This window comes from Phyllobates terribilis, unplaced genomic scaffold, assembly GCF_046119375.1.
Source record: "Phyllobates terribilis strain yellow unplaced genomic scaffold, ASM4611937v1 Scaffold_8__6_contigs__length_399053987, whole genome shotgun sequence".
In the NCBI taxonomy this organism is placed as follows: Eukaryota; Metazoa; Chordata; class Amphibia; order Anura; family Dendrobatidae; genus Phyllobates; species Phyllobates terribilis.
Genome location: NW_027362768.1, coordinates 264,624,163 through 264,651,997, shown reverse-complemented (window position 1 = coordinate 264,651,997; position 27,835 = coordinate 264,624,163). Strand labels below are relative to the sequence as shown.

The 27,835-nt window shown below is 50.4% G+C and overlaps 1 protein-coding gene across 1 annotated transcript in view; it reads left to right on the top strand.

The window, feature by feature from the left end:
- Window positions 1-27,835, top strand: part of LOC141157214 (cytochrome P450 2D15-like) — a 262,879-nt gene that overhangs the window by 166,605 nt on the left and 68,439 nt on the right. The window contains exons 6-7 of the mRNA XM_073644207.1: window positions 10,238-10,379; window positions 10,485-10,672. Of these exons, the coding sequence (XP_073500308.1) occupies window positions 10,238-10,379; window positions 10,485-10,672 (330 nt within the window). The remainder of the gene's footprint in view (window positions 1-10,237; window positions 10,380-10,484; window positions 10,673-27,835) is intronic.

Here is a 27,835-nt window from a genome sequence, read left to right as displayed (position 1 = left end):
CGGGCGTCTTCCCGGGTCAGCAAATCTTTCACCAGGCGGACTGCTGGGTCACTATCTTGGGTCTCGGCCCAGCTGTGGTGAGGTAGGGGATTGATCATCACAGTTGTTAGATCCTCCTCCTTCACGCGGTGAGAGTATTGAGCGGCTCCATACCGGTGAAATGCGGGGAGTTCTACCTCCTCCAGCTCTTCTGGGTCTTCGTCACCTTCAGGTAAGTGAGGCATCCTCGATAGGGCGTCAGCGTTGGCATTTGTTTTGCCGGCCCGGTACTTGATCACGAAGTCATAGTTGGAGAGGCGGGCCATCCACCGCTGTTCTAGGGCACCCAGTCTTACATTGTCCAGGTCTGTCAACGGGTTGTTGTCCGTGTACACGGTGAACTTTGCGGAGGCCAGGTAATGCTTGAAGCGTTCCGTCACGGCCCACACCACCGCCAAGAATTCTAGCTTGAAGGAGCTGTAATTCTCCGGGTTCCTCTCAGTGGGCCTCAGCTTCCGGCTGGTGTATGCGATCACCCTTTCTCTGCCCTGTTGATTATGGGACAGTACGGCTCCCAGTCCCACATTACTGGCGTCTGTGTGAAGGATAAAAGGCTGGCCATAATCAGGGTAGGCCAGGATCTCATCCCCCGTGAGGGCCATCTTCAACTGGCGGAAGGACTCCTCTTCCGGTTTATCCCACTTGAAGGGTGGCTTTTGACTCCTGGACTTAGACTGTCCGATCAGGAGGTCCTGCATAGGAGCTGCCATCTTAGTGAACCCGGGGATGAACCTTCGGTAGTAGCCTACCAACCCGAGAAACTGTCTCACCTCCTTGATGTTCGAGGGGCTTGGCCAGCTCTTGATTGCCATGACCTTGTCAGGGTCGGGGGCCACTCCTTCCGTGCTTACCACGTGCCCTAGGTACTGGACCTTTGGTTTCAGCAGGTGACACTTCGATGGTTTCACCTTCAGGCCATAGCCTGCCAGGGCTTCGAACACCTCGGCCAGGTGCTTTAGGTGGTCCTCGCAGGTCTTCGAATAGACGATCACGTCGTCCAGGTAAAGGAGGACCGTCTCGAAGTTTCGGTGCCCTAGACAGCATTCCATCAGCCTCTGGAAGGTCCCTGGTGCGTTGCAGAGCCCGAAGGGCATACAGTTGAACTCACTCAGTCCCATCGGGGTGGTGAAGGCGGTCTTCTCCTTGTCAGCCTCTGCCACAGGAACATGCCAGTACCCGCTAGTAAGGTCCAAAGTAGAAAAGAAGTTAGCAGATTTTAGTGCGGCTAAAGACTCCTCTATTCTAGGCAGCGGATATGCGTCTTTGTGGGTGATACGGTTGATTTGTCTATAGTCCACGCACATTATCATGGTGCCGTCTTTCTTTTTGACCAGAACCAAAGGGGCTGCCCAGGGGCTACAGCTGTCTCTAATAACCCCAGCTTCTTTCATCTCTCTTAGCATGCCCTTTGCGTTCTGATAATGTGCAGGGGGTACAGGGCTGTGCCTCTCTTTTATTGGTGGGTGGCTCCCGGTGGGGATGTGGTGTTCTATCCCCTTTACTCTTCCGAAGTCCAGCGGGTGCTTACTAAAGACTCTCTCGTACTCCTGTACCACCCGGTAGACTCCTTGTTTTTGGTGCAGGGGAGTGGAGTCAGCACCCACATGGAGTTTCTGGCACCAGTCCTCCTTTTGTTTCTGGGAGCCATTACCCTCCGCCTGTGGAGATGGAGGCAAGGGTTCCACGGCCCTGATAGCTTTGTGTTCGACGACAAACAGTTTGGCGAGTGTAGCGTACCTGGGTAAGTGTACTTCCCTCTCCCCAATGTTGAGGATGCGGACGGGCACCCTCCCATGACGGACATCAACCACCCCCCGGGCTGTCAAAATGGTGGGCCTGCTGTCTGAGTACACGGGTTCTACCATGGCTTGGTAGTCTCTACCTCTCAACCCGATTGCAGTCCGACACCAGATCATCATTTCACTTTTGGGAGGCATGGAAATGGGGAATGGGTCACTCAGTCTTACGCTACCGATCTCACCACCAGACAGTTCTACCTGCTGCCGTCTCATCAGGGCTTTTATCTCCTTGTTGAGGACTCTCTGTTGGCCGGAACTAGCATTCACCGCCACCTGTTGTAGAATTACAATTACTTCTGAAAGACAATTTTCGATCACGTTAGTACCCACAGTTATTTTAGGGTGACTTTCACGACGGTCAATGTCCACAATAATTACTCCCTGTGCCGACAGTTCAACTTTACCAATTTTAATGATCATCTCCTTGAACCCCATCTGCGGCACGGGTAAGCCATTACTGGCGATGATGCTCAAGTTACTGTCTGGATACCGTGTGATATCAGCATCAGTCCAATACTGCTTAAAAAGTACACAAGGGATAGTGGTTACTTGTGACCCAGTATCCAGCAAGGCGCTCATGGGGATACCGTCCAGCACCACGGGTAAAACCGGGCGCCCCCCAACGTACTTATTACGCCAATTGTAAGGGCCTGGTGATCTTATGCCTGGGGGTTGGCCCTCTGCCCCAGGTTGGACCCGTTTAAATTACAGTACCTGGAAATGTGTCCGGGCTGGTTGCATCGGCGGCAAATGGGCTGTCCATCCTCTGCGTAGCGGTCTGTGGGCCTCCCTCGGAACGACAGGATCCTCCTCTGTCGACGCCACGGGACATCCTCCGGACTTGAAGCCAGCTCTATGGGTCTTGACGGGTCCACTTGCAACGCCTGGACGGTCCTGGTCAACGCCGCGACGCTCCTGGTCAGCTCCTGGACTTGGTGGTGCAGGTCTTTCGACTGGGCTTGGTTCAGGGCCTGTGCATCAGCCCCCACGGGGTCCATAGAGGAGGGCGCCGCCTCCTGGTGGTAGGTGATAGCAGGGCGCCGGGGGTTTATAGCACCACTGGTTGCGGATTCACGGAGCACCCTTATGGCCCTGTCCTTAAATTGGGCAAAGGTCAGGTCGGGGTTCTGAAAGAACATGAGGCGCAGTTGGGCCCTGTGGGCGCTACACAGCAGTCCTTCTATGAATTGTTCTGTTAGTAACTTATCCGTTTCCTGCACGCTGCCAGGGTCAGTTTGTTGGATGGCCCTTAGGGCTTCCTGCAAATTTAGGGCATAGTCTCTGATGCTGTCCTGTGGCCGCTGCTTACATCCATAGAACCTCATTTTAATCTCAGCGGAGGTACGTGTGTCAAAGGTACCCCGCAGCCGGGCCAGAATACCCTTCACAGTCCTTTTCTCCTCAGTGGGCCATGACTTTACCTCCCTTTGGGCTGCGCCAGTTAACTGCCCCGTTAGTATGCTAATCCTCTGTTCCTCTGTCAGGGGGTAAACGTGGAACAAACCGTATAGCCTTTCCTTGAAGTCAGTTAGGGCATGGGGCACCCCTGAGTATTTGGGCAGCCAGGCCGCTCCAGGGATGTAGGGCAGGGAAAAGGGCATCACCGCTGCTGCAGCCGCGTTGGTGGTAGTGGGCGCCTCTGTGTCCGACATCTTCCTCCCCCCTAGTTAAGCGTGGCCTACCTTCCGACGATCCTCTTCTGTAGGCCGTGGCTCCGCTGCTGCTGCTATGGACGAGGACCTGGCGTCGCGTCCTGATGACGTCAGCGTCGCTCTCTCTCCCTTCCAGGACCTTGCGCAGCGTCGGTGCGTGGGGCGGAGCTTCGGATCTCGCGCGGTTTTGACGTCCACTTCCCTCTTCTTCCCGCGCGGCGTCCTGAAGATGGCGTCCGATGGCGGGAAACAGCTGCGGATGGCGGGAAGACGGCAGAAGACGGCGGGAAACGGTCCAAGATGGCGTCTGATGGCGGGAATCGGCTCCGGATGGCGGGAAACGACTCCAGACGGCGGGAAACTTCGCCACAGGTAAGTTACAAAAGTCTTTTTCAGGCACGCAGTACCCGGTGGTTGCGGGCACGAAATCCTGCCGACTACGCCAAAGCTGACTCGCCCCCTGGGCCGTGGGGCACTCGGATCCGGGCAATAGGGGGAACGATGGGAGTAGTAGTGGCAACCCGGTTCCGTGGCTCAGGGTGGTCAGGCCAGTGGTAGTCCGTTACGTGTTGTTGATTATGTCCGACTACGCCACCCGTGGATTGCGGTTATTAGGAACCGCCGCTGCATGCAGACCGCTGGGGCTGATGAGGTGTGCAGCTAGGGTAGTGTGACTCCCCACGGGAAGAGTGCGGCCCCAGGGCAGTATAATGGATGTTGGGAGTGATGGTAGTGAGAGTCCCAGTGCTGATAGTGCTGGAGGAGCAAGGAGCACGCAGACAACAGGTTGCAGTCCAGGGTCTTTACTAGAACAGGTAAATTGACCCACAAACAGTCCCAGCTAGGAGGGGACCTGGATGTCTGAGAGCAACGGGGAAATTGGCCCTGGTCAGGGTGAGGGTGTAGGCCTACCGTGCTTTCTGCGCTCCTTCTGGCTATCTCCTCGTTATAGGGTAACAGCCCACGTTTCCGAGCTTTCCGTGTATTCTCGCCTGTATGGCCTGCGACGTGGGTTCCTTTCTGCTCCCAGCCTTGTACGGCTTTACTGGTCCCTTCGGTTGTGGCAGGGCCTCCAGGCTTCTTAGGCCAAGGAATATACAGTCCCTTGCGGACTGGTTCTCTGCTGGAGGATGTAGAATCCTCCCAGCCTCAGACACCAAAGTCTGGTAAAGTCAGTCTCTTGTCTGCCAAGACAGGCTCACTTCGCCTCTTGTCTCTGGCTTGTGGCTCTCCTCCTGCCACACTTCCTCTTAGGTGCAGTGCAACTGTCTGTCCCTGCTCTGCTCTGGGACAAGTCTCAGTGCTGAGACAGGCCATCAAGTTCTCTCTAACCCTGCCCCCAGTACCAGCTTTTATAGGGGCAGCCTGCTCCCCCTACTGGCCTGAGACAGGAGGCATTGCATGCTAATGTTCCCCTGACTAGAGAAACTCCCCCTTGCTCTCAGACACAGCTTTAATTACACTTGTGGCATCCAGGCCAGGGTGACACAGTGGCAGTGGGGTAATAGGGCTGGGGTTGATGTCAGCTTATAATGCCAGCAGACATCAAGCCCAGGTTAGTAATGGAGAGGCGTCTATAAGATGCCCCCATTACTAACCCCATAGTGAAAGTTATAAAAAAACACAAACACCCAGAATAAAATCCTTTAATTGAAATAAAGACACAATTCTTTAATGTTCTAAATTAAACTGTACTTACTGTCACGCCCATTCCAGCTGAAGCCAATGTCTTCTGCAATAAAAGTAAAATAATAAACCAACCTCATCCTTACCTTTCCATGGTTCCCAGGACGGCTTCAGCTCTACTACATTAACATGACAGGCTGGAGCGCAGCAGAACGCTGCCATCCAGCTTGCCATGCTGCAGACACTGAGAAGCGCAGGCATGCTTGCGCTCCTCAGTGTCTCACTGTGACGGCATCCAGATGAGCCGAGTTCATGTCCAATGAACTTAGCTCACCTCATGCATGTCACTGACAGCGTGAGAGAATTCTCCTGCGCATGCGGTGCCGGCAAATGACATCACCGCTTGAGCAGGAAAATTTTCCTACGCTTGGGCGGCATTGAGATGGCAGGCTGGGCGGTAGCAGAACGCTGCCATCCAGCATGCCATCCTTCAGAGACACTGCAGAGCGCAGGCAATATTTCTGAAGGATGACAAGCTGGATGGCAGCGTTCTGCTACCATCCAGCCTGCCATCTCAGTGCCATCCCAGCGTGGGAGAATTCTCTTACTCAAGCGGTGACGTCATTTGCCGGCACCGCATGCGCAGGAGAATTCTCCCACGCTGTCAGTGACGTGCATGAGGTGAGCTGAGTTCATTGGACATGAACTCGGCTCATCTGGAGGCAGTCACAGCCCGACACTGAGGAGCGCAAGCATGCCTGCGCTTCTCAGTGTCTGCGGCATGGCAAGCTGGATGGCAGCTTTCTGCTGCGATCCAGCCTGTCATGTCAATGTAGCAGAGCTGAAGCCGTCCTGGGAACCATGGAAAGGTAAGGATGAGGTTGGTTTATTATTTTACTTTTATTGCAGAAGACATTGGCTTCAGCTGGAATGGGCGATACGGTGAGAAGAGTTTAATTTAGAACATTAAAGGAATGTGTGTTTATTTCAATTATAGAACTTTATTCTGGGTGTTGAGTTTTTTTAAAATACTTCACTAGAAATTCATGGTGGTCATGTCTAATATTGGCGTGACCCCATGAATTTCGGACATAGGGCCAGCCCAGGTTCGCACCATTCTCGCATATGGCCTTCCCTGGCTCCAGGTTCAGCAGAGACAGCCATAGCTGAAACTGAGCCTGGAGAGCTGACCACAACTCTTCAGCTGTATGACTGCGATCTCCAAGGCATATTAATTTGAAGACTACCTGATTGCAGTAAGCCCTGTCTGCGCAGTATGGAGGTGGCGTGGATTCGCTCTGCAGTGTTGGAACGCATGTCTCGTTAAGGCAGAGGTTGATTGCGGAGGCTCTAGAGGAGGTGGAGGATGCAGAAGCAGTGGAGGAAGTGTGAAATACAGAGGTTTGTTCTGCAAGCCTTGGGGATTCCAAGATTTGTGGAGCAGCCCCTTCCCCACTTGTCCCCACTGCCACCGGAGTCACCCAGTGCCCAGTCAGCGAGATGTAATGCCCCTGGCCATGCTTACTAGTCCATGTGCCTGTGGTGAAATGCACCCTGGCAGACATAGATTTAGTCAATAACTGGGTGATGTTGTTTGCGACATGCTGGTGTAGTGCCGACACAGTTTTCTTAGAGAAGTAATGGCATCTAGACAACTGGTAATGGGGGACTGCTATGGCCATCAGCTTTTGGAAACCGTCTGTATCCACCAGGCTGAAAAGCAGGATTTCTGTGGCCAACAGATTGGAGATGGTGAAGTTCAGCCTCTAAATTTGTCATGTGTAGGATGAAACTATTTTTTACATGACCACAACTGCAGGACCAAGGGCTGGCTGCTGTGCTGAGAAAGGGTAGAGTAGGGTGAGCATGACAAGCTGCTGGACCGTGAGTGAGGTGCAGGCAGCGATGTTAAGGTGGATTGAGAAAAATGTGGTGTGCATGACTGACTGTAGTGGGTAAACAATTGGAGGTTCTGCGGCTGTAGACCTGTATGACAACACTTGGCACTGTGATGAAGGATGAAGTAGCAGCAGATGAGGATGATGGGGAGGCCCATGGCTGGTGAGGCCCGCTGGTCCGCTGGTTCATTTTATCGCAGGGAAATTGCCAGACTAACCTATGTTGATTACGCATGTTATGGTTCATGCATGTGGTAGTCAAATTATTGCAATTTTTCCCTCTACTGACTCTTTTTTTGCAAAGTTGTCAGATAACTTAAGTTGTCTCATCCTTTGCGGTCTCAAAAAAGGCCCAGGCTAGGCAAGCCTTGCCATCCCTGTGAGCTGCAGACAAGCGACCGCTGCTGCCCACAGCCACAGTTGTTGCTGAGAATGCAGTGCTTCTCATGGTTGCATCACTCCATGTCTGAGCGGTAGGCCGCAAAGTAACCTCCTCGTGTTCCTTCTCCACCTCTACTGAGCTACTCAGCTGCATACCTCTGGGTTCACACCAAGTGGGATCTACAACCTCATCATCATCCTCTCTGTTCTCCCACTTTTCGCCCCGAGAGTCACCCTCTTCCTGCCCTGACAGCACATTACAGTTCACATGTGTCTCAGATATCTGAATCTCATCAGGATCAACTCCCCCCCACCGAGGGTTAACATATGGTAATGAGGATCAGGTTTCTGCTCGGACCCTACTTCGCCCTGCCCCGGATCCAACAGAAAAAAAATGTGGGCTTCGGTGCAGATGATTTCCTCCTCTTCAGGCTATGAATCTTTGGAGCAGACCCCTAATGCCCATGGAATAGAATGTGTGAACAGCTCTGCAGACTCACCCATCCATGGCTACCTACAGTCAGCTGCGCGGTTGGAGAGTTGTGATGCGGAGGAAAACAAGAGTAATTGGAATGCCACCTCTAAAAACTGTACTGTGTGTGATGTTGAGGTGTCCCGATGCATTTCCCCCCACCAGTCCTGGGGTTCATCAAGGGACCTTTGGTAGAAAGGGACCTTAGTGGGTCAGAGGGCCAGCAATTCCACGGCTCTTTCCCCTTAATCACAAAGGAACAATGCCCGTGCAGAGGTACGCCAAGGTGGCCACCATATTTAATAGGAAATGCTGCTCCATGTCTCATCCGTGAGTATTGAAAGTGACGTTAAGGTCTTTAGAACGATGAGTGCCACCTATTGCTAGACAGATGTGCTTGTCATGAAGTCACTTCTGCCAGACATGATGTTTCCATCCTGATTGTGGAAAGCTGGATACGTTCTACAGCCCACAGGATCACATCATGGAATGCAATGCTCTCCAACCCGGCAGCTCTTGTCTTACAGTTGCAGCCACACATTAAACAATTCAAATCAGCCCTCAGGGTAATAATGACATATACACTGCTCAAAAAAAATAAAGGGAACACTTAAATAACACATTGTAACTCCCATTCAATCACACTTCTGTGAATTCAACCAGTCCACTTATGAAGCAACACAGATTGTGAATCAATTTAACCTGCTGTTGTGCAAATGGAACAGACAAAAGGTAGAAATTATAGGCAATTAGCAGGACACCCCCTATAAAGGAATGGTTCTGCAGGTGGTGACCACAGACCATTTTTCTGTTCTCATCCTTTTTGGCTGTTTTGGTTACGTTTTCACTTTGTCATTGCTCTCACCCCTAGAGATACAGTAGCATGAGGCGCTGTCTACAGTACAACCCACAGAAGTTGCTCAGGTAGTGCAGCTCATCCAGGATGGCACATCAATAAAAGCTGTGGCAAGAAGGGTAGCTATGTCTGTCAGCAAAATTTTCAGAGCATGGAGCACATACAAGGAGACAGGCCAGTACACCAGGAGATGTGGAGGGGGCCGCAGAAGGTCAACACCCCAGCAGCAGGACCGATACTTCCTCCTTTGTGCAAGGAAGAACAGGAGGAGCAGTGCCAGAGCCCTGCAAAATGACCTCCAGCAGGTCACTAACATCACTAACATCCATGTGTCTGCTCAAACTGTCATAAACAGACTCTAAGAGGGTGGCATGAGGGCCCGACATCAACAAGTACGTGTTGTGCTTACAGCCCAACACCGTGCAGGGCAATTGGCATTTGTCAGAGAACACCAAGATTGGCAGATTCGACAATGGTGCCCTGTGCTCTTCACTGATGAGAGCAGGTTCACACAGATCACATGTGGCAGATGTGACAGAGTCTGGAGAAGCCATGGAGAACATTCTGCTGCCTGCAACATCTTCCTGCATTTCTTATATAATTACCATCAAGTAGACAATAAATCATAAACTCAATATACTTTAAACATGATTAGCTAAATTTATTTGTGAAAATTCATTACACATATAGCACAACAACATGACAGAAAAAATTCCATAAAAAGCCCTATAAAACCCAGTTAAAACCACAAAGCTGGAGCAGATTAATAGATTTTCACGAATACATTTTGCTAATCATGTTTAATGTATATTGAGTTTATGATTTATTGTTTACTTGATGGTAATTATATAAGAAAGGTTCCTTCAAGATTTAAACTTAGTATTTATGAATAATGGGTCAAAGTGTCCTTTCTCTGATATTAAAAACATCTTCCAGCATGATCGGTTTGGCAGTGGGTCAGTTCTAGTGTGGGATTATTTTCCCATGTCCGCTCTAAAAATCTCTCATCTTTTAGTGTATGGTACAAAGGTTATATATGTGCAATTATTACCTGAGGGCTATATGAACTGATTCAAATCTTTTGGAGCGTACTCTGTTCCATGACGTGATCCAGCGTTCCACTATCAGGATGGACACATCACCTCTGGTAGGTAACTGTTAGGTATGCTTAACAGTTTTGTAGGACCAACTAAAGTCTGTTAGCCTTAACTTATTATCCCTGTGTACACCCTTTACTGCCCAGTATCTGTTTTTATAAGAGTGTTGCGTATATTAATATTCTTTTAAGTGGTAATCAGTAAAATTTATTTTTTAGGGTTTTTTTCTTTTTTGGTTTCAAAGTATATTTCAGCTGTCGGGTTTCCTTTAAATGAATGATGACATACTGCCTGTCAGTACATAGTGAATTAAGTGTATTGTGCCAACTACTCATATAGGAGGCCCAATCCTGCTTCCCTGTGAGCTAGTCAAAGTCTAAACTCAAATATCACATTATTAAAACTTATTTCTTATAGGTGAAAGAAGATGGTTCCAGTAGTTTTAATGAAACAAACCAGCTCTTGACAACATATGATTTATTTGTTGCGGGGTCAGAAACTACAAGTACCACCCTGAGGTGGGCAGTGATGTTTATGCTCCTCTACCCAGATGTACAATGTGAGTAAAATATATAGTAAGGTGTAGTAATCACACAGTAAGGTATATTCACCATATAGTAAGGTATGGATAAATATTCCTGTAGTAACGCTCATTTGTTTTCAGTCAAAGTACAGGAAGAAATTGATCAAGTCATTGGAAGAGAGCGTAAACCGACAATGGGGGATGTTCTACAAATGCCATATACTAATGCTGTGATCCATGAAGTACAACGATATGGAGATATTCTTCCTTTGTCTTTGCCTCACATGGCCTACCAAGACATGGAGATAAAAGGTTTTGTTATTCCAAAGGTAAAATCCATGGGTAATTCCTTGGATTTTTGTATTACCAGAAATATAATGGAAATATGAACAAGAAAGTAAAATCCAGCCCGACGGACATACAATTTTCTTTATTCAGATAAGTAAAAAACAGTGGACAAGTAGTAAGACTTTCATGTTAAGGTTAGCTATAGGATCTACGTGTATCAGGTGTAGTAGCTAGAGATGAGCGTTGTTCTACTCAAACTGTTCGCCAATCTCAAATTCGAGCTGTTTTGGGCGGTGTTCGAGCCGTTCGACGAACACGAACAATTTGAGAAAAATTCGGCTGTTCGAGGTTATGTTCGATAACTGTTCGTGCACCAAAATCATAACTGGATTTTTTCTCAGTAATGATGAAAATTAATGTTAATACGCAGTTTGAGTGTACAGCGGGGTGGGGGGAGGGGCAGGGGATGGATCTCTGCAGGAACAATGAAGATCTCCATTTTTTTTTCTCTTTCCCGCATTTGCAGTGGGGAGGTGCAGTCTGTCAGCCTATCAGCAGCGCACACACGGAGCGAAGTGCTTTTTTTCACACAAGCAAGGGCATGTGTCATTGGCAGTGTATGTCACATGTCCTTGCCCTATAAGACCAAGCCATTTTCCCCGTCGCCACCATTTTCTCACTGCTGCAGCTGCGTGTTAGACGGCACCGCTGTTGCTGTGTGCGCTATACCTTGTTAATTTCAAGCCAATTTTCGCACAACTCTACAGATAGCTTGGGAGTAGGGAATAGTTGTGATTGCAGTCCTTTTAAGGACTAGGTTACAGCATTTCCTACGACTTTTATCAGGCAGGTCTGTGCTCTTAAATAGATAGATTGTGGGAGTAAAGACTAATTGTAATTGGAGTCCTTTTCAGGACTAGGTTACATCAGTTCCTATCAGTTTTTGCCAGGCAGGTCTGTGTCAGTGCTGTGCAAGTTTTTTTCACAGCATTTGGCTGAATCTAGCAAAGCTAATCCTTTTTGGCCTATTGCATAGTGTGTTAGTCAGTGGAGTAGCCTATCTGTGTTGCAAGATATACCACCTGTGTATAGAATACCAATTTTTTTACTGCACCTAGTGAAGTAAAATCTTTTGGGCATAGCATCATTCTATTAGTCCATCTATACTGACCTCCATCAGGTTGGAAATTGAATATAATTTTTTTCTGCATCTAGCTCTGAAAAAATATTGGGCTTCTAGCTGTGTGTGGGACTTGTTCTATTAATCCATATATACAGACCTCCATCAGGTTGCAAAATGAATATATTTTTTTCTGCATCTACCTCTGAAAAAATATTGGGCTTCTAGCTGTGTGTGGGACTTGTTCTATTAATCCATCTATACAGACCTCCATCAGGTTGCAAACTGAATATATTTTTTTCTGCATCTACCTCTGAAAAAATATTGGGCTTCTAGCTGTGTGTGGGAATTGTTGTATTAGTCCATCTATACTGACCTCCATCAGGTTGCAAACTGAATATATTTTTTTCTGCATCTACCTCTGAAAAAATATTGGGCTTCTAGCTGTGCGTGGGACTTGTTCTATTAATCCATCTATACAGACCTCCATCAGGTTGCAAACTGAATATATTTTTTTCTGCATCTACCTCTGAAAAAATATTGGGCTTCTAGCTGTGTGTGGGACTTGTTCTATTAATCCATCTATACAGACCTCCATCAGGTTGCAAACTGAATATATTTTTTTCTGCATCTACCTCTGAAAAAATATTGGGCTTCTAGCTGTGTGTGGGACTTGTTCTATTAATCCATCTATACAGACCTCCATCAGGTTGCAAACTGAATATATTTTTTTCTGCATCTACCTCTGAAAAAATATTGGGCTTCTAGCTGTGTGTGGGACTTGTTCTATTAATCCATCTATACAGACCTCCATCAGGTTGCAAACTGAATATATTTTTTTCTGCATCTACCTCTGAAAAAATATTGGGCTTCTAGCTGTGTGTGGGACTTGTTCTATTAATCCATCTATACAGACCTCCATCAGGTTGCAAACTGAATATATTTTTTTCTGCATCTACCTCTGAAAAAATATTGGGCTTCTAGCTGTGTGTGGGACTTGTTCTATTAATCCATCTATACAGACCTCCATCAGGTTGCAAACTGAATATATTTTTTTCTGCATCTACCTCTGAAAAAATATTGGGCTTCTAGCTGTGTGTGGGACTTGTTCTATTAATCCATCTATACAGACCTCCATCAGGTTGCAAACTGAATATATTTTTTTCTGCATCTACCTCTGAAAAAATATTGGGCTTCTAGCTGTGTGTGGGACTTGTTCTATTAATCCATCTATACAGACCTCCATCAGGTTGCAAACTGAATATATTTTTTTCTGCATCTACCTCTGAAAAAATATTGGGCTTCTAGCTGTGTGTGGGACTTGTTCTATTAATCCATCTATACAGACCTCCATCAGGTTGCAAACTGAATATATTTTTTTCTGCATCTACCTCTGAAAAAATATTGGGCTTCTAGCTGTGTGTGGGACTTGTTCTATTAATCCATCTATACAGACCTCCATCAGGTTGCAAACTGAATATATTTTTTTCTGCATCTACCTCTGAAAAAATATTGGGCTTCTAGCTGTGTGTGGGACTTGTTCTATTAATCCATCTATACAGACCTCCATCAGGTTGCAAACTGAATATATTTTTTTCTGCATCTACCTCTGAAAAAATATTGGGCTTCTAGCTGTGTGTGGGACTTCTTCTATTAATCCATCTATACAGACCTTCATCAGGTTGCAAACTGAATATATTTTTTTCTGCATCTACCTCTGAAGAAATATTGGGCTTCTAGCTGTGTGTGCGACTTGTTCTATTAATCCATCTATACAGACCTCCATCAGGTTGCAAACTGAATATATTTTTTTCTGCATCCACCTCTGAAAAAATATTGGGCTTCTAGCTGTGTGTGGGACTTGTTCTATTAATCCATCTATACAGACCTTCATCAGGTTGCAAACTGAATATATTTTTTTCTGCATCTACCTCTGAAGAAATGTTGGGCTTCTAGCTGTGTGTGGGACTTGTTGTATTAGTCCATCTATACTGACCTCCATCAGGTTGCAAATTGAATATAATTTTTTTCTGCATCTAACCCAGCCAATAGTTTTGGCCTAATACCACAGTTTGGCCACTCAGCTCTGCTCTGTTCCCATCCATTGTTTTTTTGTGCAAACAACTCCAGAGTTGTGAATTAGTTAACCACCAAAATGAGTGGAAAAAGGCCTGCTGCTGGTGGAAAGGGGAATAGGCGTGTTGGGAAGGGGAAAAAAGGTTGTGTCCGTGGGGTAGGTGTTAAAGCAACAGTAACATCTGCAGAAGAAAGACCATCTTCCAGCCAAACTAAAATGTCTACTTCTTTTAGCAGACAATGTGATAAGATCCCTTTCTTACGGCCAAGCCAATCGCTACAAATTCCAGATGAGGCACAAAAACAGCAGGTGCTTCAACGGATATCAAGTGCTCCTTTAAGTGGGCTCTCCTCCACATCAACTTCAACATCACAAATACTCCAGTCCTCAAAGGTGTCACCCCAATCGCACTTGCTTCCTCACAGCTCCCAAATCTCCAGCTGCCCGTCTGAGTATGAGGTAGAACAGATGGTTGAGTCTGCAGAGCTGTTTACTCATACTATAGCCTGGGAATCAGAGGTCGACTCCAGCGCTTCTGTGAATCCAGACGAGGAAATGATCTGCACTGATGCCCAGAATCTTTATGAGTCGGATCCAGGACCAGACGCAGAAGGTTCTGACCATAATGTAGACCCTCATTCCCAAACTGTAACTCCTGTTGGTGGAGACAATGAGGAAGACGATGATAAGACTCAAATACCTGATTGGAGCGACAACTTTAGTTTTTTGTCAGGGCAGGAACAGGTTGGCTCTGAGGACGACGGGTGTGATAACGCACAGGGTGATGATGATGAGGTTGGAGATCCCACTTACTGTCAACCCACAGTCAGCCAAGAGATGAGGTCAGCAGAGGAGGTGGAGGAAGATGCTAGTGACGACGAGGTCAGGTTGCGCCTTCCTGGACAGAGACGTAGTACTGGAAGCACGTCAACAACTGCATCCTCAAACACAACTCTGCCTCTCACCACAAGTCGTGGTGGCTCTTCAGGTCGCATGAGTGCTAAGCCTTGCATAGCCTGGGCATTTTTTCAGATCGATAAAGATGACCCAACTCGTGTTATCTGTAACATTTGTCAGCAAAAGCTAAGTAGAGGCCAAAAAATACATAGTTTGAGTACTTCATGCATGAACCGGCACATGAACATGAAGCATAAGTTGCAGTGGGAAGCTCAGTGTGCTACAATGCGGCCTAGCCGGCCGGGCCAACCACCGTCTGCCATATCTTGTGCATCCGCGGCCTCTTCATCCTCTGTGACTGGGGGGACAGCAGTCACACCTGTTTTGGGGCGCAGACCTGCCACCTCTTTACCCGCAACAGCCAGCGTGATTGGCAGGTCATCATTTTCTTTGGAGGTGGTAACACCAGCTGGTGTTGAGCGCTGTCCGACATCGATAGCACCACCTTTGGATCAAGGCAACCTAACATGTCCGCCTGCATCTTCCTCACAGACCGGCAGTTTGCCGGGGACACCCTTATCAACCCCGTCTAAGCACAATAGCCAGCCCTCGGTCCCTCAGATGTGGACAAGTAAAAGACCATTTCCTCCTAGCCATGAGAAAGCTAAGAGGTTGAATTTCACCATCTGCAAGCTCTTGGCTACAGAAATGCTGCCTTTCCGCCTGGTGGACACAGAGGATTTTCGAGACCTTATGTCCGTCGCAGTGCCCCAGTACCAGATGCCCAGTCGGCACTACTTCTCAAAGAAAGGTGTGCCTGCGCTCCACCAGCATGTCGCACACAACATCACCGCTTCTTTGAGAAACTCTGTGTGTGACAGGGTGCATTTCACCACAGACACTTGGACGAGTAGGCATGGACAGGGGCGTTACATGTCGCTGACTGGGCACTGGGTAACTATGGTGACAGCAGGACAAGGGGCTGCTGTCCAAGTCTTGCCGTCCCCACGAGTTGTGCGTCAATCCTCTTTATATCAAAGTTTCTCCACTGCTTCTGCCTCCTCAACCTCCTCTGGGTCTTCCATCTGCACCCAAAGCCTGTCTGGTCATGCCACAAGCTTTCTAACTGCGCAGAAGGGATCCTGCACACCTCCTTACTATGCTGGCAGTAGGGCTCAACGTCATCAGGCGGTTTTTACATTGAAATGTCTGGGAAATGTGAGTCACACAGCTGAGGAGTTGTGGTCAGCTCTGGAGAACCAATTTCATGAATGGTTGTCTCCACTGGACCTGAAACCAGGGAAGGCCGTGTGCGACAATGCTGCAAACCTGGGTGCGGCCCTTCGCCGGGGCAATGTCACACACGTGCCTTGTATGGCTCACGTGTTGAACCTGGTTGTCCAGCAATTTTTAGCCCACTATCCCAGACTAGATGGCCTTCTGCAGAGGGCACGGTCGCTGTGTGCTCACTTCCGCCGTTCGCATCCCGCAGCTCAGCGACTTACATCTCTACAGAAGTCGTTGGGCCTGCCACTTCACCGGCTAAAATGCGATGTGCCTACCCGGTGGAATTCAACTCTGCACATGTTGCAGCGACTGTGGCAGCACCGACAAGCCCTGGTGCAATACGTTCTGACGTATAGCCTGGGCCAACGAGATTCAGAGGTGGGGCAAATCACGCTGGAGGAGTGGTCTCAGATCAGGGACCTATGCACCCTTCTGCACAGTTTTGAAATGGCGACGAAGATGTTTAATGCTGACGATGCCATTATCAGCATGACTATTCCGGTGATTTACATGCTGGAGAACATGTTAAACAGAATTCGGAGTCAGGTGGTGGCACAAGAGGAGGTGGAGGAAGTAGAGGAGGAGGAGTTGTATGCGGAAGGGCTAACATCTGCAAGGTCCAGACGGTCGGCAGCACCAAGGCGGCAGGCATGTGAGGGTGGGGGAGATGGTTTTACCAGGGCGCATGGTAGCAGCCAAACTAGTGAGGAAGGTGCAGGAGCCCAGGAAGAAGTGGAGGACGAACTGATGGAAGACTCATCAGATGAGGGAGACCTTGATCACATTTCTGTTGTGCGAGGTTGGGGGGAGAGGACAGAGGAAGGAAGCATGATTGTTACCTCGCCACCAACACAACAGGGACTTGGTGCTCCTGGATGCGCAACACACATGAGTGCCTTCTTGCTGCACTACCTGCAACATGACCCTCGAATTGTGAGAATTAGAAATAATCCTGACTACTGGGTTGCCACACTGTTAGATCCCCGGTACAAAAGTAAATTTGCAGAAATTATTCCTGCCATAGAAAGGGATGCACGCATGCAGGAGTATCAGCAGAGACTGTTGCAGAATCTTACATGTGCTTTTCCACAAAATACCAGTGGTGCACGTAGTGAATCTCACAGTTCCAACTTGCCAACCGTGGGACCGTCAAGTGTTCAGCACTCAAACCGTAACAGAACCACAGTATCTGCTGGTAACATCAATTGAATCATTTCACCACTTTTTTAGCCCATCCTTTGCAAGGCCACAGGAGACAAGAAGTCTGACACATAGTCAACGCCTAGAGACGATGGTACAGGAGTATCTCCAAGTAAACATTGAAGCCACGACTGTGTCACTGGACCCTTGCTCTTTTTGGGCTTCCAATCTGGATAAATGGCCGGAGCTAGCCACTTACGCCTTGGAGATCTTGTCATGCCCCGCAGCCAGCGTTCTGTCTGAACGTGTGTTCAGCGCTGCTGGTGGTGTGCTGACAGATAAGCGCACGCGGCTCTCCACTGATAATGTAGACAGACTCACGTTCATAAAAATGAACAAATCATGGATCCGAAACGACTTTTCTACCCCTGTGTCATCCTGGGGAGAGTAAAAGCTTGATGATTGGTTAAAATCACCCTACCAACCGTTTTAAGCTTTCAAATTACTAATCATATTTATCTGTATCTTGACTGGAAAATAATTTGGGCTTTGTAGCAGTGTGCAGCACTGATCCTATTAGGCCATCTATACTAAAGCTTCACCAGATTTAAAATTATTAATAATTTTTAGCTGCATCTAGCCCGGAAAATAATTTTGGGGCTCCAAGATGCGCAAGACACATAAGTGCCTTCTTGCTGCACTACCTGCAGCATGACCCTCATATTGTCAGAATTCGAAGTAATCATGACTACTGGGTTGCCACACTCTTAGATCCCCCAAACTTTTCGATCAACCTTTTCATTTTAATAAAGACCAAAAAAATGGTCATTTTTGAAATTATAAGCATTAGCAGGTTGTTAGAAACTGAAATCAAACAGTTTTCAACTCAAAACTTTATTCTAGGTGATGTTACATTTTCACATAGGACCCCTTGTTCGAAAGGAGCTTCTGAACTCTCTCGTCCATTGAATTTGTCAGGTTTTGAATGGTTTCTGCTTCAATTGTTTTGCATGAGGACAGAATACCCTCCCAGAGCTGTTGCTTAGATGTGAACTGCCTCCCGCCATCATAGACACTCCTTTTAATGATGCTCCAAAGGTTCTGAATGGGGTAGAGGTCAGGGGAGCATGGGGGTCACACCATAAGTTTGTCCCCTTTTATGCCCATATCAGCCAGAGATGCAGATGTTTTATGTGCAGCATGAGATGGTGCATTATCATGCAGAAAAATGATCTTGCTGTGAAATACACGGTTCTTCTTCTTGAACCATGGCAGGAAGTGCTGTTTGAGAAAATCCACATACATTATGGAGTTCATCTTTAGCGCCTTCAGGGATCCTAAAGGGGCCGACAATCTCTCTCCCCATGATTCCAGCCCAAAACATTACTCCACCTCCTCCTTGTTGGCGCTGTAGCCGTGTTTGCGTGGGGTGTCCATCAACCAGCCATCCTCCACTCCATCCATCTGGACCATCGAGCGCTGCACGGCACTCATCCGTGAACAAAACAGTTTTGAAATCAGTCTTCATGTAATGTTTGGCCCACTGGAGCCGTTTCTGCTTGTGTGAAGTGGATAGAGGAGGTCGACAGGATGGCGTATGCACAGCTGCAAACCTCTGAAGGACCCTGCATCTTGTTGTTCGGGGGACGTTGGAGGCACAAGCAGCTTCAAAAACTTGTCTGCTGCTATGACAAGGCTTTTTTGCCGCTGCTCTTTCAACCTGACGTAATTGCCTGTAGGAAAGAGTCCTCAATTTGCCCTTATCAGCACGCACACGTGTGTACTGTGAATCAGCTACATACTTCTTGATTGCCAAGACACTTCATCCTGATCATCGCACAATGTTGATTGTAGTCATGCCTTGACCTAAACACTCCACAATTTGTTGCTTCTCAGCAGCCGACACATCCTTTTTCTTTCCCATTTTGGCAGAAAATGTAGGCTGCTTAATAATGTGAGACAACCTTCTAAAGAAGTCTTGCCTTTCATTGGACACACCTGCCAAACTAATTAGCACAGGTGTCTGCAATTGCTTACAGTGATATAAAGAGCCCTGACACACATCACCATCAATGAGTTTAACTGACAAACAAACAAATTCTTCCCTTATCACTCCTAAACACTTTTTGCATAATAATTTGGAACGCAGTGTACATGTGCTTTTCCACAAAACACCAGTGGTTCACGTAGTGAATCTTACAGTTCTAACTTGCCAACCGTGGTCTGTATGGAGTTGTTCAATAAAGGGCCCAAAATTAAGATAACATAGATGGGAGAGGTCTCTATGAATAGGAATTCCTAAGTATTTGATACCCTGTGAGGGCCAGGCAAAGGGAAAGTTGGACTGGATGGAATCCTATATGGATTTGGGGAGGGAGACATCAAGGGCCTCAGACTTCGCTGCATTGATTTTAAAATTTGACCATGTAACAAAGTGATCTATTTCAGCCATAACAGCATGGATGGATATATGTGATTGAGTGATATATACTAGGACATCATCAGCAAATAGAGAGCACTTGTACTCGGTGCCTCCCACCTCAATCCACCTAATATTGGGGTTATGGCGAATTGATGAGAGCAGGTGCTCCGTCACTAGGATGTATAAGAGAGGGGACAGAGGACATCCCTGCCTTGTCCCATTGGTGATTGTGAAAGGTGATGAAAATGTTCTGATGCACCCCCTGGGCCTTGGGACACATGGAGCCGGACCCTTTTTGGTGGATGCTGGTGGTTGTAGTCTTCGTGGCGGCGACCCGGTTCCGTGGCTCAGGGTGGTCAAACCAGTGGCGGAACTATTTATGTGGTTTTGATGTTTAAATGTCCGACTACGCCACCCGTGGATTGCGGTCAGAGTGAACCGCCGCTGCAGGGCAGACCGCTGAGGCTGGTATTGTGGGTGCAGCAGAGCGTAGCATAACTCCCCACGGGAGGAGTATAGCCTCAGGGCAGTGTATGCGGAGGATGGGGGTGATGGTGCAGGGCAGCAGCAGTAACGACACGGAGTCAGTGATGCAGTCCAGGGCCTTTACTCACAGTTCTTATTATCCAGACCACGTCTGCAGGTAACGGCTGCCCACGTCGTACTGTGTTCACCAGGTGAGGGGCTCAGACAACTCCCAGATAACTTTGGAGCGCTTCACAGGACCCCCTTTGTGTGTCCTTTGTCTGGCCTTTCTTACCAACCCTTCTGTCCGGCTGCCTCGGGCCTCCTCTTGGTAAACTTGGCGCCAGTTTCCCTGACCCTATGTGGTGCCTTCCTAGCGGGTGTAGCGAGGGGCTGCACCACATAAAATGTCACAGCCTCCGGTTTCTAGCTGAGGGTCGTTTCCTGCCTCCACTAGTTTCGGGGACCGGTCTCCCCCTTTGGCCTGACCCCTCCACGCAGGTGGATTCGGGCGTGCGGTGGCGACTCGCCCGTCCGCACCCCTGGGATCCCTTCATTCCTCGTTCCTGGAGCCTTCTCCGCTCCTCTTCCTTCCTTCTCCCTCTTCCAGGCCTGGGCCTCTGTTACTAGGCCCGCCTCCGGAGCAGAGCTCATGCAGAGCCCCTGCTCCCTGCCACTTCTGCTCAGACTTCTCTGCACTGAACTAAGATGGTGCCCACCTTTTATACTCCCTTCTCAATGCACCCTGCTTCCTCCCTGCTCCTGCACTACAGGGTTCCCCTTCCTCAGTGTTCCCTCCCCCCACTCCAGCCAGGGACAGGGACTGTCGTGCCCATCTCAGAGGCATATTGGTCGCCCTGCCCCACGGCAATGTGGTGTAATGCATGCAGGTGTCGGGTCCTGATCCACACTCCATCCTTACCTGAGAGTGAGATATCACACCTCTGGGTGAGGTGCAATACCTCTGTAGCAACCGAGCCCTCAGGGTGCTACAGTTCCATTTATCTTCAGCCTAGGTGACGTATTGTGATACAGGGCCGTGATTTTGGCTATAAAAGGGTCCCCTAGACCCCTACCCCAAGCTTTTTAAGAGAATCATATATGGCGTGCCAGGAGACTCTATGGAATGCTTTCTCAGCATCCAACGAGAGTATCTAATTACAAATTTTTAACTGCATCTAGCCCAGGAAATACTTTGTGCCTAGTAGCAGTGTCTGCTAGTCAGCGGATTATCCCGGCTGTTAAGCAAGCTACACCACCTGTAGTTTAGACACTTAATTTTTTCAAAGGAAATGCTTCAGGACCATGGGATACTCAGTGAAGAGCATCAGGAGGCACCCCAAGGCATAGGGGCTGGGACTGGCAGTAGGATGCCTTGCGGTGGACAGCCGAGCTCGATCCTTATAAAAGCTTTTTAACTGCAGCAGCTTTAGTGGACGCTACTGGAGCTGGAATTACGCGGCTGCTGGCATGAGACTTGCCCTCCAATAGATCCTTGTAAATGGATTTAAAGTGTATTCATTCAAATTAGAGAGACAATTTAAATTAAAAAGCTTAGAGCTGCCTCCACCACAGGGGGGCTCGCTCGACCCACCAGCGGACAGGCACCAGTATTGGGAGAGGGGGGCTGGCAATCAGGGTTCACCGCGGCTCTGGCACAAACCCGGCGACACGGAGGTGGCACGGGCAGGAGCGGACTAACCGTGTCGGCTTCTCACTTTTTGGATTTTAGAAGGGCATGACATGCCTATATCTGTGTCTCCCCCTCCTTTTACTCCTCCACCTCTTTTATTTTCGCATGACTATATGTACTTGTCACTTTTCCATGTGTTAGTTATGTCTTCTGAGCAGTTTGTCAGATTTTGGACACCTTTGAAGGTGTTTTCTATGTATTTCTATGTGTTTTTGTTTGCCTGCCATTGGTTTTAATGGTGTTCGAAGGTGTTCGACGAACAGTTCGACGAACCGAACCGAACTCGAACACTACGGGGGTGGCTCAACACTAGTAGTAGCATCCTTAAAGGATTTGTCGGGTCCAAATCGATAAGTCTGCAGTCACTATGTGTGAGTGCAGACTTATGAATTTCCCTAGCTCACGCATTGTGCACTTTGTTTGATGGCATACACTCTAATAGTTGATAAGCTACCATTGTGGCAGCTAATAAAGTGCCGTGATGCTTGGGACATACTTCTAGCATTACTTGCATTTTCAACATCATATTGATGCTCTCTAATGCGGGTTCTGAATTGACGTGTAGTGCCCTCTATATACCTTACGTTGCAAGTTAAACATTCAGTTACATAAATATCATAAGTAGCGTTGAGCCACCCCCGTAGTGTTCGAGTTCGGTTCAGTTCGTCGAACACCCGTATGTTCGCCGAACTGTTCGTCGAACTGTTCGTCGAACACCTTCGAACACTGTTAAAACCAATGACAGGCAAACAAAAGCACATAAAAACACATAGAAAACACCTTCAAAGGTGTCCAAAAGCTGACAAACTGCTCAGAAGACACAACTAACACATGGAAAAGTGACAAGTACATATAGTCATGCGAAAAGAAAAGAGGTGGAGGAGTAAAAGGAGGGGGAGACACAGATATAGGCATGTCATGCCCTTCTAAAACCAAAAAAGTGCGAAGCCGACACGGCCAGTCCGTTCCTGCCCGTACGATCTCCGTGTCGCAGGGTTTGTGCCAGAGCTGCGGTGGACCCTGACGGCCAGCCCCCCTCTCCCAATACTGGTGCCTGTCCGCTGGTGGGTCGAGCGAGCCCCCCTGTGGTGGAGGCAGGTCTAATCTTTTTAATTTAAATTGTCTCTCTAATTTGAATGAGTACACTTTAAATCCTTTTACAAGGATCTATTGGAGGGCAAGTCTCATGCCAGCAGCCACGGTTGCAGGAGGAGGAAGAGGTGGAGCCTGCCGTGTGCTGCTGTGTTTGGTGTGTGGAGAGAGCTCCTGGGAAGGGAGGTTTTGCCTTTACCATCTGGGACTTTTTGTCTGCCCCCTTCCCAGGAAAGGAGGCTTGCTGTGGGATTGGCCTCCGGGGCTGGGCCCCCAGCTCCTGCCCCCCGGTCCAAGCCGGCGGGGGACAGGAGGAATACCATCGTGGCTGGGATCACCAGGTCCGGAAAAGGCAAGGCGTCCGGCATGAAGACCAGAGGGACCCCCGAGGCCACAGCCGCGGCAGCTCCTCCCCCCGGAGGTAGGCCAAGTACGTGCAGGGGTGCTGCAGCGGTGCCCCGATTGGGGCACCAAGGTGGCGAAGGAGTCCACTGTCATCTATGGCTCCCGCATCCATGCGCACCTCTGCGAGTATGAGGACGCCTCTAGGAAGCTAAAATCCCTCTGGGGGGAGTTGAGGGTAGCTCAGGAGAGGTCCGACAGGGCCTCTAGCAGCAAGAAGCCTGAGCTATCTGCCGCGGTCAGGAGGATTAAGAAGGCCATCCAGGAGGTGGAGAACCGGCGGTGTACCATCCTGGCCGGCAGCGGGCCATTCAGAGAAAAGTTGGAGAACGACGACCGGTTCAGAGCCATGGCCGGTGGATCTCTGGAGGGGTCACGGAGCTCCAGCCAGGTGGTGGCGGTGGAGGATGAGGAGGAAGAGGACTGTGAGGAGGAGGTTGCACCCTACCCGCCATCTGGTGGCCTGGTAAGTGATCTCCAGGCATCGCATAGCGGGATAGCCCCTCAGCAGATGGCTCTCCCGTCTGACTCTAGCCCTTCAGAGGGCAGCGGGAGCGAAGGGGAGGATGAGGATGGTGGTAGTACTAGTGAGGGGGGCTGCCTCGTCATGAAGCAGATCAGGCAGATTGAGTCCCCGGTACGTTTTAACCAGCTGACGTTCGGGGATGAGATCTGCGAGGACGAGGCAACCGGGAGGGGGATGAAGAGGAAAGTGAAGAGAGCTATGAAAAAGAAAACATCGGTAACACATAAATTTGTGTATGTCCCCCTCTCTGGGGCCCCCCGGTCCCGTTGTGCGGCACCCGCCACCCACCCCGGCTCGGGCCCTGATGTGGGTCTGCAGCGAGGGGGCGGGGAGACTATAGGCCATGGTACGCAGAGCGCCGCCTCTGTTTGTAGTAATGAAGGTGGTGTGTCGGATGTGTCTGACATGGAGCATGGCACGGAGGGCGGCTCGGCGGCGGGCAAAAACCATGGTAGTGCTCAGGCTGGGTCCCCTGTGAGAGAGGGGGCTGGCCTGGCACCTGGTGTGCCTGCTGGCTTGCGGGGGACGGCGAGCGTAACTGCCGCTGCCACCTGCTCTGCTGGCGGCACACCGGCAGCCGGGGCCGCATCTCCGGCGGCGTGTGCTGGGAAAGTGTCTGGGTCCCTCACTCACGGATCCGTTAAATCTGGATCACTTTTGGGGACCCAGGCATCCAGTAAGGCATCTGGCGGGGCAAAAAGTGCGGGGCCTGCAGCTCCGGCAGAGCCGGTTCGTAAAAGGAAGGTGGTGGGGCCTGCTCCCCCGGCTGGGTCCGTGGCGAAGTCGGGGCCCCCCGGCGCAGGGGCCCAGTAAGGGGTCGGCGCTGAGGGCTCTGCCGTCGGTGGATGCCGAGGGGGAGTGGCCTAGCCTGGGGCCGGCCGCCGGAGTTGCTGTGGCCAAGCTCTTTGTGGCTAAGGGAGTGACGGTGGGGGGAGCTGTGCCTCCGGGAATTGGTGCCGCTGGATCAGGGACCCCCGAGAGTAGACCCGGCTCCGGGCCGGTTTTGGGGGTCCCGTCGCGGCCATTTTCGGGGGGCGTGGCCTCCCTGGTGTCCCCCACCCATGTGGGAGTGGCCACGGAGGGCCGCACTGTGCTGCCGGGTGCAGGGGGTGTGGCTTCACAGGTGGGGGCCGCCCATGTAGGAGTGGCCACAGTGAGCAGTACTGTGCTGCCGGGCGCTGGGGGCGTGGCTTCCCGAGCCGGGTCTGCCCATGTGGGCGTGGCCACGCCCAGTGGGCGGGGCTTAGCGCCGGCGCCGGTGGCTGCTCCTGGAGCAACAGACACCACAGCTGCGGCCAGTGCCAGTGTGGGGGCTGCCGCTGTAGCTGATGCGGGTGCCTGTGTGCCGGGGTCCGCTGTGTCTGGGGGCTTACCTGGGGCAGGGGATCCGGCACTGCGGGTATCCAGGAAAGCTGCAGCAGGGCTGGATGGTGCAGTGGGAGGAGCTACACCTGGCTCTCTTCCTGCCAGTAAATCAGGAAGCTCCAGGTATGCTGGGAGCAGTGGTGCTGCACTGCTTAAGTCCTGCAGTGTGGTGCTTGATAGGCCAGCAGCATTAAAAGTGAACCCCCTGGCAGGGAAGATGCCACCAGCAGGCGGCAGTACTGGCAACACAAGAAATATGGACGGTGGTAGTGAAACTGTGCCCAGAAAGTGTACACAAAAAAAGAAAAACATTGACCCCGGTGCACATGGGAGTGGGAGCGGGGCGAGTGGGGTGATTGTAGACACAAATGGGGATGGTGTGGGTACGAATGTGTCTGTGGCTGGGGATGCAAATGGTGGGGTGTCTGCAGTAGGGTGCGTAAATGGAGTTTCTGTTGGTAGCGGGGAGCACGGGGGGGGGACTGGTCCATCTGCTCCCCCGGCCGCGAGCCCCCGGAGTTTTGCGGGGGTAGTGGCTGGGGCCTCGGGGTCCTTTCGGGGGGTTTCCTCGCCTCTGGACCTCAGGGACGGTGACTTGCGACGCCGTTTTCTGGAGGCCCTCAAGAAGGGAGAACAGACGATCACAGTAGAGGGAAGAGAGGTGGATCTGGCCTTTTGGCTGGACAGGCATGGCCAGGCTGCCTTCCAAGATGAAAGGGAGGGGGAAACAGTGTGGTCCCCCCCGACAGCCGGGCAGGGGGTGGCAAGGAGGAATGTAGTCCGTCTTCGGTGGAAGGGTAGTGAAGCGTGCCCGCCTAGAGAGAGGGTCGTGGAGCTCCTCCTGAAGATGGACTTCAGGGCAATTGACATCTTTGCCCTGATCCATCCTTTTGGTACCTCCATCTTTGACATCAGTTTTGTTCGGCCGGAGGGCTTAGAGCTTTTCTGGTCGAATTTTGAACTGGTGAAGGGGGAGCCCGGCTGGCGAGACTTTGCCGTACAGGCGGTTTCTCGCCAAAATGGCGTAAAGAGGGTGACCGTTCTAACAAATAACGAGTCACTCTCAGGGATCGATATTATGACGTGGCTTTCTCGTTATGGGGAAGTCACAGAGGTCCCAAAGAAGAACAGGGACGAGTTCGGCATTTGGTCAGGGGGCTGGACCTTCATGATGAAATTGAAGGTTTCAGGTGGTACTGTCACTCACATCCCCTCCTCGGCATTCCTGGGGAGGGACAGGATCCTGATCTTCTACCAGGGGCAGCCGAAGGTCTGCCACAGGTGCGGTGACCCCCGCCACTTCAGCGCGGGCTGCAAGGTGCAGAAATGTGCCTTGTGTGGCGGGGTAGGTCATCTGGCCGCGGCCTGTGGTGACATTAGATGTCACCTGTGTGGTGATCTAGGTCACCCGTATAGCCGCTGCCCACATTCCTTTTCCAACACCATCTCTGGTCAGGCGGAGGAGGGCCGCGGGGGGGTCCCCAGTGGTTCATCTTCTGCTGGAACTGGAGGTGGGGGCGGGAGGGGAGTTGAGGGGTCAGGGAGGAAAGGCGAGGCAAATACACCTGCCCACCAGTGGCAACAGGTGAGGCGCCGAAGGGACAGGGGGCAGGATAAGCCCCAGGCGACTGGGGTGATGACTGTCCCCTCCCCGGAGGTTGCAGCCGGAGCCTCTGAGGCCCTGGGGGAAAAGGCGGTGAGCGAAGAGATCAGGAGGATGGAGAGGGAGGAGGCGGCTGCTTCCGATAACTCCTCCCAGTATGAAAGTCTGGATGAGGAGGTGGTGGAGCAGCCAAAAAAATCAGGTGACAAAAGTACCAGTAGTCGGAGGAAAAAGAACAGGAAAAGGGTAAAAAAAACTAAAGCCCCCCCCCTTGACCACTACGGTGCCTACGGAAGGGCTCACCGGCTCCCCTCTGATCCCCCTCTCCAATCGGTTCCAAGCCCTTGATGACTCTGCTGTGTCGGAGGTTGGGGGTAAGGAGCCGGAGACAACATCTGGGGTGCCTTCAGGGGGCGGCGGGGTCTGTCCCCCGGGGGACTCGGCTGCCCCTGGGGGGGGGACTGCCCCGGGGTCTGGAGGCGAGGAAACCTGTGCTAGGAAGGAAGTCTCCGATGCTGGAGGGGCGGGCATGGACACCTCGGTATCCCTAAAGAGGAGGGGTGACTCAGGCTCCTCCTCAGAAGGCGAGAGGAAAAAGGGGGGTACGGGGAAAAAGAAGGCCATCTAACTCAATCACCCATGATGGCGGAACCTACCCCGTTGACTCTGGCGTCGATTAATGTCGCCAGTATAAAGTCAGATGCGGCCAGATTTACGGCCTTTGATTTTTTTCACCCGAGTTGAGGCTGACATTTTATTTTTGCAGGAGACCAGACTAACGGACATGGGGGCCATTTATAAAGCAAAGAGGGAGTGGAGGTGTGGGCCCTCATACTGGTCTCTTGCGGCCGAGCCGTATAGCAGGGTAGCGGTCCTTTTTAAGGCCGCTTCGGTGGAATGCAGACGGGTGATTGAGGTAGAAATGGGGAGGTGCTTGGTTCTTGACGTCTTCATGAGGGGACAGGAGCTCCGGCTCATTAATATCTACGGCCCGCAATCTAAGTGGGACCGTAAATGTCTCTTCCTGAAGGTCAAGCCCTATCTTTTTACAAGCCGGCAGGTGGTCTTCGGTGGGGATTTTAACACTGTAACTAGACCCCGTGATAGGGGAGGCC